A 14,893-nucleotide genomic window follows, 5' to 3' on the forward strand; every position below is an offset into this window, starting at 1 on the left:
TTCAGCTTTACGTCAACGAGCGTTGAACACGAGCCGATATATTACTCGCTAGAATTTGATTACAATGAATGGATATACATATACTACGATTTTATATTTTATAGGGGGGTTACTTGGGGCTTCGATAAAACATGAAAGAAATACATTTACATACATACCTAAGAAGTACACTAAACTTATAATGCTTTAGCGATGAAAAAAATATCATAATCGAATTTTCTCGCGGAGTAATTGGCGAATAACTATAATACGAATAATTTTGGTTCCAGCCTTAACTTCTCGAGATGTGATAAAAAATGGAGAAAAGAAAGAAAAATAAAGAAACGTAACATTATATTAATTAGCTCACGATTATTTCGGCCGGACCTTTATCGTAATCACGAGATATGTTTAGTATTATAGCGGTTCCAATAATTGTAGAATGCTTCATTTGAAAAATACATATATTATAATAATATTACACCTAACATGATCGTACTGCAAAATATAACCTACGGATTAAATATTAAATTAATGAAGGTGCTGGTTAATGTTTGATTAAATACAATTACACGTAAAAGGCCTTAATGAGTAACGATATAAAAACGTGAAATTTTTAAGACTAGGCTCAATATCCGAATAAGATTATCCGGATTATTCGTTAATTACAGCAGTATTACGGCGCTTTGTATGAAACCATCCCAACAGATGAATTTTTCTGACACTCGGATGACCGGGGTGCTAAGCTGTCGATAATTCATTCATCGCGCTCTTTCTGAGATAATTATTTCCGAAGTAATTCGAGCGCCGGTACTGATACATTACACGATATTATTCGCTTATTGCGTGAATTAGGATTTTACCTAGACGAGACGTGTATTATAAGTCATTGAAATTATACCATAAATTTCATACGTTGCCTGATTAGATTGTTCCTGAATTTTTTTCACTTTCCTTATCAAATAAAAGTTATCAAGCTGCTGAGAACAAGCATTTCATGATATCGCATGCTTCTTGTGAAATTTTTCAAAAAAATTGTGCAGCAATACGCCACAGTTGTGAAAATATTCTTCCGCAAACTATTTTTTTTCATTTCGATGATTTCTTTCAAGTTCATAATAAATTGTTACCAATTATGAGAAATCTGTTCGGACTTTGTCAAAGGTTTCCTAATCAACTTTCCAGCATATTGTAATATTATTTTAAAATCGACACGTCAATCGTCGGTAATTCTTTCCACAGAATTCCTTGTACAGACTTATGCAGGTTTTCTCATCTTGGGTACAGTGTAATTTTCGTACAGTATAGTAGTAAACGAGATTTGGTCGATGATACACTGGTATGAAAATATTATATAAGTATCAAATATCCGTCCTACATAATACAAAAATATCGTAAATTAAGGCTTACGGCACAAACGTTCCACAAGGCACTGACAATTAATGGCACCATAATTCGTTCGCGTGATCATAAATCACGTTACGCTTCTTTCGCTATTTAATTTTTTTATTTTTATTTATTTTTTTTTTATTGTTTTTTACTCTATTGGCACAGTTGTTTTCACGGTAATAAACTGCCGGCTGTATCGCGCTAAGACAAACACATTCACGGATGAAGTTCGGCTTTGTTTCTATTTTTTACTTCCATTGCACTTCCATTTCTTATTCCCTTTCAGAAGCCTTTCAGACGTTTATATCGGCATCAATGACTTCGGTATCCATTATCGGTGTGTCTCTTGTTGTAGTAATTCGGTTGGAAGAATTTCTCCGTTTTATGGGGACATCGTCCCTGCTTTCTCATGTACTCCCCGAAATCGCAGGGCGGCAACGAGCAAATGTCGTTTTGAATGCACCTGCAAAACAATTGCGAATTATATCCAATGCGTTTTCAAGTAAAACAATTTTCAACAATTTTTCGCATAATCACAACCAACTAACCATCGATCTTGTACCGAGAAATATTCCTTTCCTCGTCTGATTCGTACGCAGTCCATCCGATTATCCGGACAATTGCATTCGCATTCACCCTCGGGCGTTATCTTCGGTGCAAAATGCGAAGGGCACTTGCATCTGTGAACGAGAAACTTAATGAACGAACGCATTTCACATCCCAGTTTCAATCTTAATTTTATTTGAGAAAAAAAAAAAAAAAAAATCAGGCGTGTTATTCAAATTGTCAAATATTCATCGACTAGTGCAAGAATGAAAGTAGAAAAAAAAAAAAAAAAATAGGTTCGAACGGAAAGAAAATGTTGCACCAGCCTAATATCACGTGGGCGGTGTTTGTTAGTTTTTACCGTCATGTTTATTGGATTAGGATTAGTTTCGTCGGGTTTTTAGAGGATAGAAGCTGGATGCGGAGGGACGAACGGACGGAGCTATGAAAAAAACTACCAGGTAAAAACTTGAGAAATTAAATTGTTACGAGGGTCTATCGCACGTAATACAAGACATAGATCGTGGTTATAGTCCCGTCAATAACGATAAATCATTCATCGCCGTGAAGTACGGGGGGGGAGGAACGGGTGCATAAAAAAATGAGAAAAACATTATCGTACGAAACGAGTGTTTACTATAGGCACGTAAAGATTGTACGATCATCGTAGAGATGCGTAAAAATTATGATATTAATTTATAGATGAAAAAAAGAAAACTGCTAAAGCGTAATTGTTAAGGGAATGATAGTATCGTTTGGTGAAAAAATGCTTTTTTATTCTTTTATGGTTATTACAACGTGTTTTTTTTTTTTTTGTTTTTTTGTTATATATATATATTGATATATTTTTTATAAATATATATTCACATCGCTAATATATATGGTATATATTTGCAATACAATTTGGTACTTACTATTTTGGGATAAGAGTTTAAAATAAGATAAGAATTTTATTTTTTACGACACGGATTGCAATTATGTGGATTCGAAATAACACCAATTTACGTATCCCATGAACGTAATTTATTATCTTATCTGCAAACAAGGAAAGGGAGACTCACGATTTTTTTGACTTTTGTATATTCGACGGAGGTTTTTGTCCCGTGTCTCTTAATCTCGGATCACTCCTGGAGCGGCATTCGCACTCGGTGTGATTTTCGAACTTGAGTTTTTCCACCTGCGTACGTCCTCCTATCACCGAAGCCTGCAACAAATTGTAGAAAAATAAAAAAATTATCAGCTGTACTATCAATAATTTTTTGCACAAAAAATGGAAAGAAATGGTCTTTCAAGACCGACACTAGGTGAAATTTTATTTCGTTGGGGGTAACTAGGAATTTCCTGTAAATACAGATAAGATTATGGTAAGAAAATGAAAATGATCAATCTCCGTAAATCAACCGTAAGTATAATTATATCCTGGCTAACCGTAGAATCGTACCACGGGTCAAGTTTGAGCAACTTCTGACTCCCGCGCGTGTGAATAATGATAATATTTGTTGCTTCATCAATCGGGCGATAAGCATCAAACATGCATGCAGCGGCAACTCTGACCTCGCGTGCCAATCCGAAGTCGCAATAAGCCCGGTATAAATTCCGGAATAGCGGATGCAAGTATCCGTAACAGAGCCGATAACGTGCGTTACGCGATAGGTGTTCAATGTTCATACGCGCACGTGAGACGGAGCTTTTTAACAATGGCCTGCAGCGGCGTCTAGCGGAACGAAATGCGGGAATTGCAGCTCGGAGGGACGGCCGTCAATCAAGGCTTCTGTCAGTGTCAATTTTATTTATGGAACCCCCCGGCAAGGTGCGGTCCATCCGACGTTACACGTCACTCGCTCAGCAATGTATGTCTGGTCTCTAATTTCTTTCATACTAATTATACACATATGTTCATACATGCGAGCGTAATGTACGAAATTTGAATTTACTGCTGTTCTCCCGACGAGAGAACGTCGTTGCGGGCAAACGAAGAAAGCTGCCGGGACGAAGAACAAAAGGAAGAGAAAGACGAAGGGCGAGGCCTTGCATCGTCAGTTCCAAGTTTCGAACGGTTCGTTAGTGTTGATTGTTAATTGAGACGTAGAACGTCGATCAACTTCTCCTCGTCTTAATCAATGCAGGACAAAGAGGCTTAAAATTCCGCCCACGTCGAGAAGAGACTCCCTGGTGCAAATTACTCTATGAATTTCTATGAATATTACAGTTTTGTTCTGTTTAATCATGAGAAACTATTCCATTGAATTACGGTGTAGTTTATCCATAGATTTTCATACTTCTAGATTAAGTGCGAATTTCCGGCTCAGATTTTCGTAGGTCAACGTAATTTTGGTCTGCTTAATCGAAAGAAACTACTCCGTTCAACGACGGTGGTAATTTGTCGCAGAACTTCTTTTTTACTTTCTCCAAATTATATGTGGAACTATTTCTCACGATATCAATTGTAGATCTTCATCGATATTCATACTTTTCTACCAAAATCTTTTTTTTTACGAAACTTGATTATTTTCGTGAATTTTCGTTATGAAACAACTAAAGAAAACTACGATTCCTGACGAATTTTTACGATTTCCCATTTTTCCTAATTTCTCATAAAAATCATTTTCACCAGGTCTACGAACTTCGTCGGAATTATGGTCAAGTTTCTTTTGCCCATGTTAGTTCGGAGCAGATTCAGCCGAGAAATCTTTCCATCGTTTTACACCTGGAAAGGACAATTTCGTCCCACGTCCAGCAAGCACTCGAAGAAAGCAGGTTCTTCTCAGCTCTTCCCCCGCCGGCCACGTGACCGTCGGATTGCAAAATCCCGGAATTTTGGTCGAACGTAGCAGGTGCCGAGGGGTGCGTAGGCGACTCGGCAATTCCGAGTGGAAAAACAAGACGATACTATCCCGTATTTCGATGCTGTCGTAAAAATGCCATATTTTATAATCGTGTACCAACACGAAGGAACAGAGCGCATATCCGTGCGGAACCGATTTCTGATCATCAATTTATTTTTAATCTCGAATCCGCTTTAATCGCTGTTCCGTTACAATCGCCTTTCGAACTTGTACCAACCAGTGTGCAGGTTCACGTGTATTAACATGACCCCTTGACCTCTACCCACGACGGAGTGAAAGGAGCTCGAAACGGATCGTAATATTTTTCAATCCAGTTGCAGGTCACGCTGAAAATTATTCACTACTTTTGGATCTTCGTAATATTCGTCGACAATCACTACATGTTGTCAACCGATCCCCACCGTGTCGAAACCCTGCGTTTACAGCTATCGAGCGTAATTAAACACGCGAAGAGACACGCGGGTTAACACTTCGTGACTCGTGTCACGTGCTGCAGGGGATCTTTAAAGCTGCGGTGATTCTCGGACAGGTTTTCCACTCACTTGCATAATTCTGACAATTTACAACAGTGTTTTTGGCACGCGCGAGCAGCACCGATCAGCCTTCCTGAACAACCGCCTCGATTCCTTCGCTCGAGAATTCCACGATTGAATTTACCCGCCCAGGTACGAGACGTCGCTCGTACGTAACCAAGTCTCATTAGCATTCCCTCGTCTTTGCCTTTCCTCTTCCTTGATGCTAGAAAGATATTCACCGACTCCCAACGTCCCACACCATTCCGAATGAAATCGTCGATCCGACTTGTTCCGAATGTTTACATCGTTTATTTCCGCTTTTCATTCAACTTGTTGTAAGAATTCGTCATACGATTTTTCGTCTTTTTCTGATAACAGGGTGGCGATAGACCGGAAAAATCAGGAAAAGTCAAGGCAAAGTCAGGCACTTCGTAAATTCAGTTAGGCGTCGACTTTCGTAAATGGTATTGTTCATTTTCGAATTATTTGTGTAAAACGAAGCAATACCACGTGTTTCTTACATCAAATTTATATATTCAAGGTACACAACTTCTGGAGTTTTGGTCATAAAAGCTGCCCAAAATTACTTAATTTTCGTGGGAAAACGTCAGGAAATTCGGAATTTTTTTTATGGGGAGAAGTCGACGAATTTTCTTTGAGCAAAATTGTCGCCACCTTGCGAGAATTCCTTGACATTTTTGGAACAATTTCAAGTTTGAACATTACCTTACCTTCTTACCGACGGTCCAGTACCCTGTCTCACAATAAAATTCCATCCAAGACTCGACTCTACCAAGAGAAATTTTGATGCCAGTCCAAAGCTCGGCATGGAAAGCACGAACACAGAGCGTGCAGGCTCGGCCCTCTTTCATCTCTCGGTAATTAAAAACCAAGTCGCCCCGTCATCAGTCTGAGGATTCAGCGGCGGTCAGCGGACTCAAGCCGCCGTCGCCTGCCACTCGAAACACTCCCACGCGATGATAGATATACGTATAAAGTAAGTCGGTACCGGGACCAGGTCTAAGCAGCTCGGAGGCTGCGTAACAATGCATATCTGTTGCCCGTTAGCGTTGAATTTCAGTTCCGCATGCCGTACGAAAGAGAATTTTCTCGCAATTAGTGTACCTTTAACCTAGGGAGCAAAATTTATTCGAGTTCACGCAACTCGGCAGACGCGTCAAAAGCTTCGGAGTATACTTTGCGACGATAAGACGAGGGCTCGTTTACGATGAGCTCGAGGTAACCGGAGACCCGATATCCAATTGAGCGTGCGTGGATTGTTGTGTCTGGTCTCAGCCATCTTGGTCTAGGTATGGATAATTGCTTCGTAAGGGGCGCCAACAATACCGATGGAATATTGTAGTATAAATCCTCCCGACACGCGAACGCTCCGAAAATATTTGTCCGTCAAGTGTGCAAGGCAGTGCCTACGCAAAAGCTTGTTTTTGCAATTGATCGTTTCGAGGAATGATCAGCGCATGGCGTAAGAATTCGCATTCCGAGAAAATGTGAAAACGCCGTATGAAACTGCAATTGGCAAGGCGAACGGCACTTGGCAAAGCGAAGTTAACGAATGCCAACGGTCAAGTTTGGACACCTGCCCACTGGTTGTTCGGTCAGTGTCCGTAATTTTCGTTTCGGTCTTTACGAGGGTATTTAAATGATTTAGAGATTTGTTTGCGCTTGTATTCTTTTCCCCGATAATTTGACGTCTGGTTTGAGTAACGACCTCGCTTGCCCGCAGGTGCAGGAGAGGACCTTAAAAGAGTCGAAATTGGCCGGAAGGTCGATGCAGCGCGTTAATTTAACGATCACTTCGTGTACAGATCGCCTGAGGCGAAACCACGAAGGCTGAGAGATACGTGTGCAGGTATAATCTCGCCGCTCGTACGCGTCGCTTAAATCTCGATAATACGAATCAGATAAACGATTATAAAAAACTTGTGCAAACGGAAGCGTCTCGTTATCGGATTACCGGCAGCCGCCTTGGGTTTTGTGTAAGTTTTCCTCAAAGTTAGAGTATGCACAGCGCGATTCGACTCGAGCATGACCAATTAATCGTTTAACCCTTAGAGTCATACTGGTAAGTATTCTTACCACGGGTTCCAAAAATTCGATGGCGGATCCAATGTCGTAGACGAAAATTTCAAATTCGAAATCCAATCAGCCACCCCAAAAACCCGTGCGTAGAATTTTTTGACCGTATTCGATCAAATTTGAAATCTTCTTCTACCATATTGGATCCGCCATCTTGAATTTTTTAAATTTGATTTCAGATTCGTAATTAGCGACCCCAAGAACCATAGAATACCATGTTGGTCTAAAAGTTGGCTCCGCACAACAATATTTGACTCAAAGGGTCAAGTTTTTCCGTTAAATTTTCGATGGTTTGCAGGAGAAAAACTGCATTGATGATTGCGGTTTTACTACCGTGCGGAAAAGGCACCGGGTTACGTTCCGGACGATCATACTTTTAGACCGCAAGGCTTAGAGAGCGCTACAAGTTAGAGTTAGACTATAAGAACGTATGTAACACGTGTGTGTCTCTCGACGAGGCATGGAATAGAAAGGCGCAGTGCAGGATGAATTATTCGCAAGATCGTATCGCCACGAATCATTTGTATATTTCAACGTGGACCGCTGTATCACGAGCCTCCAATGCACTCCAAGAATCTATAGACGTACAAAATATATCAATATGTGTACCGTGCTGTGGAACTCTCGCAATAGAGCTGCCTGCGCTCACGTCTAGGTTTAAATACACCTGGACACATACGTTCGGGTTGTAAATAATTACCTCGATCGCGTAATTTGTTTCGCAACCTCGAGCGGTTGAACATAGTGTCAAGATTTGGTATTTCACACGATGCTTTTGTAATATATTACATAGACGGAGCGCAGTTTCCTTAGTGCAAAGTGTGTTATACATTCATTTAGATAACACCGAGCGATATTAGTTTTACAACAGTTAGACACTGGTCGCACGGATCCGGACAATTAGCGTACAAGTTAGACGATACGTCAATTCCCGGGTTTCAATTGATGCGGATGCCAAATCGAAAGCGATACATTTTTTCTTTCATTATAGGTAGAGAAGAAGTCGCACGCCAAAAAAGTAATTAAAAAAAAAAACTAGAAAAATAATGCATAAATAAAAAACTAATCAGGTTAGTGTTATTGAATCAGCAGAAAACTGACTGTCGACGATTGCCGTATCGTCTAACTTGTTCGCTAATTGTCCAGATCCACGTGACTAGTGTCTAACTGTTGTAAAACCAATATCGGTCGGGTCTTATCCGAATGAAAATTTCTCAGAAACTCTAACAAAACGAAATCTCGAGATGTGCAAGGCGATTTCTGGGTCAGAGACTACAGCTGCGATCATACGCGTCACAAATCAAGGGGTATCGAATAACCTGCGGCTACATACGAGGGAAGATTCGATGATTGGCCGTCTGTCCACGGATCTATATTATTTGCATGATTACGGAAGCTGGAATGGGAGGCGGATTCCAGTCATTAGAACCGGCGTGGTGGCTCCTCATTTCGTCTTCGTACTTCCATTCGGTACGACTCAATGCCGTACGGTATAACAGGTATTATAACATAGCGAGGTCGGAGTGACAGGGAGCGGAGCTACCGTGAACTAATTGTATGCAAACAGGAAGTGAAATTTTAATAGCCTCTAATTGTCGAATTCATTGCGTATTCTTCGGGCGATTTCCTTTCCTCCTCGTGCCAAACGGAGCGAGAACTTATCGAGGCGTGCCTGCGGCTAGACGTCTTTAAAGACGTGTCGCTGTTACACTGTGTAATTACATTTTCCCGGGTGCCATTGTACGGCCAGATAATACAGGCGATCGGAATGATTGATCACCTCCGATATTCCACCGAGGAAAAAGCTCTGCAAGTAAGCCTCTGATTCTCGGTTAAAAGGCATATTCAAAGAGACGTTTCAGGGTTTGGTTTAGTTTGAGGGGGAGACACTGCCGTGTTTGGTTGCGGAAAACAAAAAATAAGTTGTATAGTCATTGCTAGCCTCATTTGCAACGATGTTATTCCCCCGGCACTGCAAAAGCGGTTCTCGAAGAATTAATCTAAAAGTCGATGACGCCGAAGCTAAACCTGTTCCGAGGATGAGACAATGTAAAAAACGAAAATGAGTCGGACACGACGAGAAAAACGCACGGGCTGAAATTCTCTCAATGAAAATGACAATGCTGTACGAATTCTTAAACTCCACGATTATTAATTATCACATTAATTCGCGAAACTTGTGAGACGGATTTGAGCACTTGGTTAAATTTTTAACGCAAACTCCATTTTATTTATTTTCACCGTCTATATGGTCTCCGATTGAAATATTCCATTCAATCTCGATTGAATATTTCGATTCGTGAATGGTGAATACATATTACGTAGGTACGAGTCCTCAAACTGCAATAAAAATTCATCTTCTTTAATTTTGATAAACGATCGTCGAGAGGCGCAATTTTAAAGGAGCGGCATCGGGCGCGTTCAATAGGTAATAAATATTGGTTAATGCGATCAGATATCGGCGTACAGGTATGGGTATAAGGTATATAAATGCGAACGTAATACCGGTATCAGATCCACCACTAGCATTATCCTTAACTTACGGCGGTTTTCAACCTCGAGATGCAATCCATTGTGCACCGGCGTCTCCTTCACGAGCATTTTCGATCCATCCTTTATTATACCTACAGACGGAGGTGCAGAAGGACGAAGCAGCAGAAGGAGGAATAAAAAGTTAAAAAATTGATCATTCATTGCAGTCATCCCGATGGTTATTACATACGAAAGTAGCAATTCGTATCGGTAAAACACTACATTATCCGCCCCTTTGTGGGGATGGAAAGTAGAGAGAAAGAGAGAGAGAGAGAGAGAGAAGAAGAAAAAAATCAAGTATGGTCGAAGACCGCGGCTGATGGTTTTATAGCGGACGGTATAACTGGTAAGTAACCGAAACCGATAATTTGTAATTAATTGGCGAATAAATCGCGATGGGACACGTCGTGTAAACTAAAAGAAGCACAACGGCTGAAAAAAGAGAGAAGAGGGAATGAATTTCGTCGCGGACATGCTAATTGCAGGTCTGATCGTTGTCTGTAATTAATCTCGAAGACAGAGGAATTACAGGGTAATTCAAGACGCGGCGCGGGATCTTCAATTTGCAATTGATTATTTATCCTCGAAGCTACAATCCCGAATTGAAATTGATTTGTAAGGTTCTTAAGGTCATGTAGTACTCCTACGTTTACCGGCCGAGCAAACTCACCCCCGTTTCTTCTTATGTTAAAAACTATACATTTTTCAAAAGATTTTCGGGATACGAGTAATTTTCCTGAATTCCGCTACAAAGAGCGACGCACCGTTGAAATTTGAATTCTATCCGTTCGTTTGTTTATTTAATACAGGAAGAAAAGGGGTGATTTTGCTCGGTCGGTAAAGGTAGGAGTACCAAATGACCTTAAGGTTCTCGATGGTATTATATTATACAAAAATATCCCACAGAGGGAAAACATCGACTGAAATGTTTCCAACCATTCTCAGTTTCACAGTGTCCCGTATATGCATTGACAATTACAAACTCGTGACCATTTTTCAAGCAACATGAATTAAAGTTAATTTACCGTGTATATAGGCTAATATAAATTAACTAATTTGCATAGCATTAGCGATAAGCAGAGACACCAGCATACAATGATGGATCTGCACCCTACGTAAATTTAATACGACAAGAGATGTAATAATTTCTATATGAAGTCAATAAATACACAGATAAATAAATAATTATGGAAATATAGGCAATCGACTGTCCCGCAAAGTGCAATAATTATATAAGGATGCAGTCGATGACTAACGACCTTTTCGTACGGGTTGCGGATGGATAAGTATTGTATGGTAGCCGTAACGCTGATGATTACGCAAGGCGAAATAGTCGAGGAGGATGCATTCATCCTGCCGCAGGTCTCTAGATGTGCATATAAACAGCTAGCAGCATACTTCGCTCTAAGCTGCGGTAGGTCAATGGCCATGTAGAAGTGCAACTGAAGTCCTGAGACAAAATGTGCACCATGGTCGTATCATTAAGTCCGTCTTACCGCCTTGTCCCATCAATCTTTCTTCTCACGCGCGGATTACCCCTCAACTTGGATTATACAGTGGGTACCTATATATGCCTGGTGGACGTGTTGGTAGTAGTGTTACAAAAATGCAGTGTGAAACTTATCCCAGCGCAAGGGGCCATTCAAGTTTAGCTAACGAGTTTTTTTCAAATTTTCGCATCTCACCCCTGGTGATAACGATTGGTATAAACCTTTGTTTGTCTTGCCAACTGCTGTTTTTTAACGTTAGCTAACACTTTTTGAAAAGTTTATTATCGATTCGTTACCTGGGAATGGCAGAAATTCTATTTATTAAATATTATTAATTATTCATACACATAATGTGTTCAGTGAAACGTGAATTCATTATTCATTGGATGTAAATACATCATGTATTGTCTTTCTTCTTAAATGCATGCAATAAACTTTATATTTGCCAAAATATTATTATTGAAAAATTCATCTATTATTGACACCTCTTTTTACAGAAATTTTTTCATCATTCTAAAGCAAAAAGAAAATACATTCTTGTACTAGAGCAATAATATTTTTAAATGCATGTTTTAACGGAGAAATTGAATGTTTAGTGTCTCAATCAAATATATATAGTATTTTATAACTGATATATACGTTAATGTTAGCTTACTACTACTATAGGGTTTTTCGAATTTACATTCTTTCAACAATATTCTTCTCGTAGAAAAATGATTTGCACATCCGCATATCATTCGTTAGACGGCATTGCTTGTCTTACGTGGCTTCTCATCGGAAGCAAGGATTCAAAAGGGTAAACACAACATCTACACATTATAGTCCTCCTTATACACAGTGATTGAAGAGAAGAAACTTCTTATTCACTACAGGGTAACATTTGATAACGTTTGGGCGAATGGCCTACCGCTGTTCCAGCGTAAGCTAATACACGAATGGACCCTAACTTTGTTTGTTTGAGCAGTACATCATCGTAAAAAAGGAACTATTTTCAAGCAATTATCGTAAATTGTTATGGGCGGTTATTTTAATCAATGAAATTCTTCGATAGATTGTATGGAATTTGTAAAAATTATCATGAGACCTGATAAAGCGAACGATATAATTGGACGTGAGTACTTGCAGCGGCTGCAACTTAAGTGCGACCCATAATTCGTATCGACTATTAGCTTGTGGGTACTAAATGGTTTATTGGTTTAGGGCTTACCACTTGTATCGACCGATCGGTATATTAGAAGGTTTTAAAACCGACGATTCGAACTGGTAGAATATATATTTCGCCTGCCTGTATAAGCAATCAGGTTATATATATATTTCATAATTGATCGATTGTTTCGTCATTTTTCGACCTACGTTCAGTTTATTCTCATCGTTCCTCGAAATCTGAAATATATTGTACACGTATAAACACACAACTTATTATTTTCTACATAACTTTCGACGCGCGGGTCGTTTCAACTCTTTTCATTATATCACCGACGGATCACGAGGATAAAAAATGTTAATTAGCGTCAGCGATAATATTATTCCTCCTTATTATGCAGCATGGGCGTCTGACCGCACTGTCGTTAAAAAGCTACCAAACTGAAAATTTTATATATAGAATCACAGTCACGCCCTGAGTTTAGAGTTAGATAGTTATTTCTATCGGTGATTTAGCACTCATGCCTAATTCGCTTGTCACCATCATTTCTATAAACTTATCGCCTGTTACAAGTCTGATAATTTATCAGCTTCAATTTTAAACGTTACAACTGTGCCTGCCTTATATTTAATCGTCTTAAGTTTCTTTTTAAAGAAAATGATTCGATGCGAACTTGAAAAATTTATTTAAATCTTCAGAAGCGGTCAGATTTAGCAGATATTTTGATTCAGAGAGAGCTACCTCCAAAAGAATTGCCCACGTTTCAGTCAATGCTAATTGTCAGGGGACTTGAAAGTCTCGCACGGTTAGTTGTAGTTTACTGTGAATGAATCCGACAAGCTGCCTACTCAGTTTTGTACGCCGAGCGTGGCCGCAGAGTAATCTCCGAGTCCTCGGGAATGGACAGTTGTTGAATTGCCGTTCATTGTAAAGATCGCAGAGCGTATAGGGTTACAGTCATGGTGACTCGCGTTAGCTCAGCATTATACTCAACTCCTAACATCTTATGATACAAGTAGTCAACCGTAGAAAAAAAAAAAAAAAAACCTCGATCCGTCGTGCTGAATTACGCTTATCAAATTTCCTGCATACTCGGAGCGATACCGTCGCGGTTTTACCGTCAAAGTTACTTTCCCGGTGTTGCGTTCTGGCTCAGCAAATGATTGAACCTCTGAAAGCCAAGAAATGTAGCGAATTCTCAGCTCGGTGAGACAGGCAGCTGTGAAGAATGGAGAATTGCGGCAGTAAACAGTCGGAGAATTCCCGTACGCGTGTGTTTGGAGAAAGGCTGATTAGCCCGCGGAGTCTCACGCGCTGTAACCGGATTTATTTGTATATTGACTCGAAGTTGGATTTCTCTCGGCACATCCTCTTCACATTCTCTCTCTCTCTCTCTCTTTCTTTGCAACCTTTTTTTTTATATACAGAAGAGATCATTAGAAACGGATTTTATAGAAGATGTTCGCTTGCTAGCCAGACAGGAAAGGTGATTTACCGCTTCCGATTATCTTGCGGCATGCACAAATACCCCGAGTTCTGAACTGCACTCAAAGTAATGAGAATAATACCAACCAATGAGTAAATATATACTTTCTCGACGAGGCATCGTTGTGCCAAATTGTTCGCGAAAAATCATATCGCTGCAAGTATAATTGATTTTCGATCTTCACCTTCTCTTTTGAATTGTATAAATCAAAGTATTGGCTGACAATGAGTCAAAAATCAATACTTTCGATTAATATTATTACGGTATAAATTCAGTGCAATTTATATGAGATGTTAATACATTCGAATACTACGAAAAAACGGTTATATTATCAATGTTTCGTTTTAAATATAGTTTCGAAATGGTGTAAAAATCTGGCAGATTTGATCACCTTACCCAGAAGATTATTCTCCAAAAGTTCGATAAAACAGATTTCGATGTTCTGCAGTATACTGCAATTCTGGCCAGCGCCATTTTGAGATCGCGTCCTCTCCTCTTATTTCGGAACGCCTAAATGAGGTGTAAAAAAAATTGCCCCAGGACGCGGCTCACGCGGCGCATCGTATCGCGATGAGCGGAGAAGCCGGAGCACCTCGTTCTCGCCGTGGGGAGAATTCTGATGTGATTTTTGAGGCGTTATGGAAATGGTCCCGGATGCGCGCGCGTTTAGCTTAAAATGCATGAGTCCGCGAGGCGATGCGATCGGGACCCGAGACGTCTGGCGACGGCGTGGGTGTTTGCCATTATGTACCTGACACCAGGGTAGCAGAGATACCTCCTCAGTCGCTCGCGTGACTAGCGCTGAAATCCTCCTTCCCACTTTCCCCGCTACGCCCTCCTTCCGCATCGAAGTCAAGAGGAAGACGAAG

General features: G+C 40.1%; 1 protein-coding gene across 1 annotated transcript in view; it reads right to left on the reverse strand.

Moving 5' to 3' along the window:
• Nucleotides 1-1,416: 1,416 nt before the first annotated feature.
• LOC107223139 (myb-like protein X) overlaps nucleotides 1,417-14,893 on the reverse strand; it is a 73,788-nt gene continuing 60,311 nt past the window's right edge. Inside the window, exons 4-6 of the mRNA XM_046734168.1 lie at nucleotides 2,976-3,118; nucleotides 1,917-2,048; nucleotides 1,417-1,831 (exon numbers count right to left, since the gene is read on the reverse strand). Of these exons, the coding sequence (XP_046590124.1) occupies nucleotides 1,681-1,831; nucleotides 1,917-2,048; nucleotides 2,976-3,118 (426 nt within the window). The 3' untranslated portion in view covers nucleotides 1,417-1,680. The remainder of the gene's footprint in view (nucleotides 1,832-1,916; nucleotides 2,049-2,975; nucleotides 3,119-14,893) is intronic.

This window comes from Neodiprion lecontei, chromosome 3 (genome assembly GCF_021901455.1).
Source record: "Neodiprion lecontei isolate iyNeoLeco1 chromosome 3, iyNeoLeco1.1, whole genome shotgun sequence".
In the NCBI taxonomy this organism is placed as follows: Eukaryota; Metazoa; Arthropoda; class Insecta; order Hymenoptera; family Diprionidae; genus Neodiprion; species Neodiprion lecontei.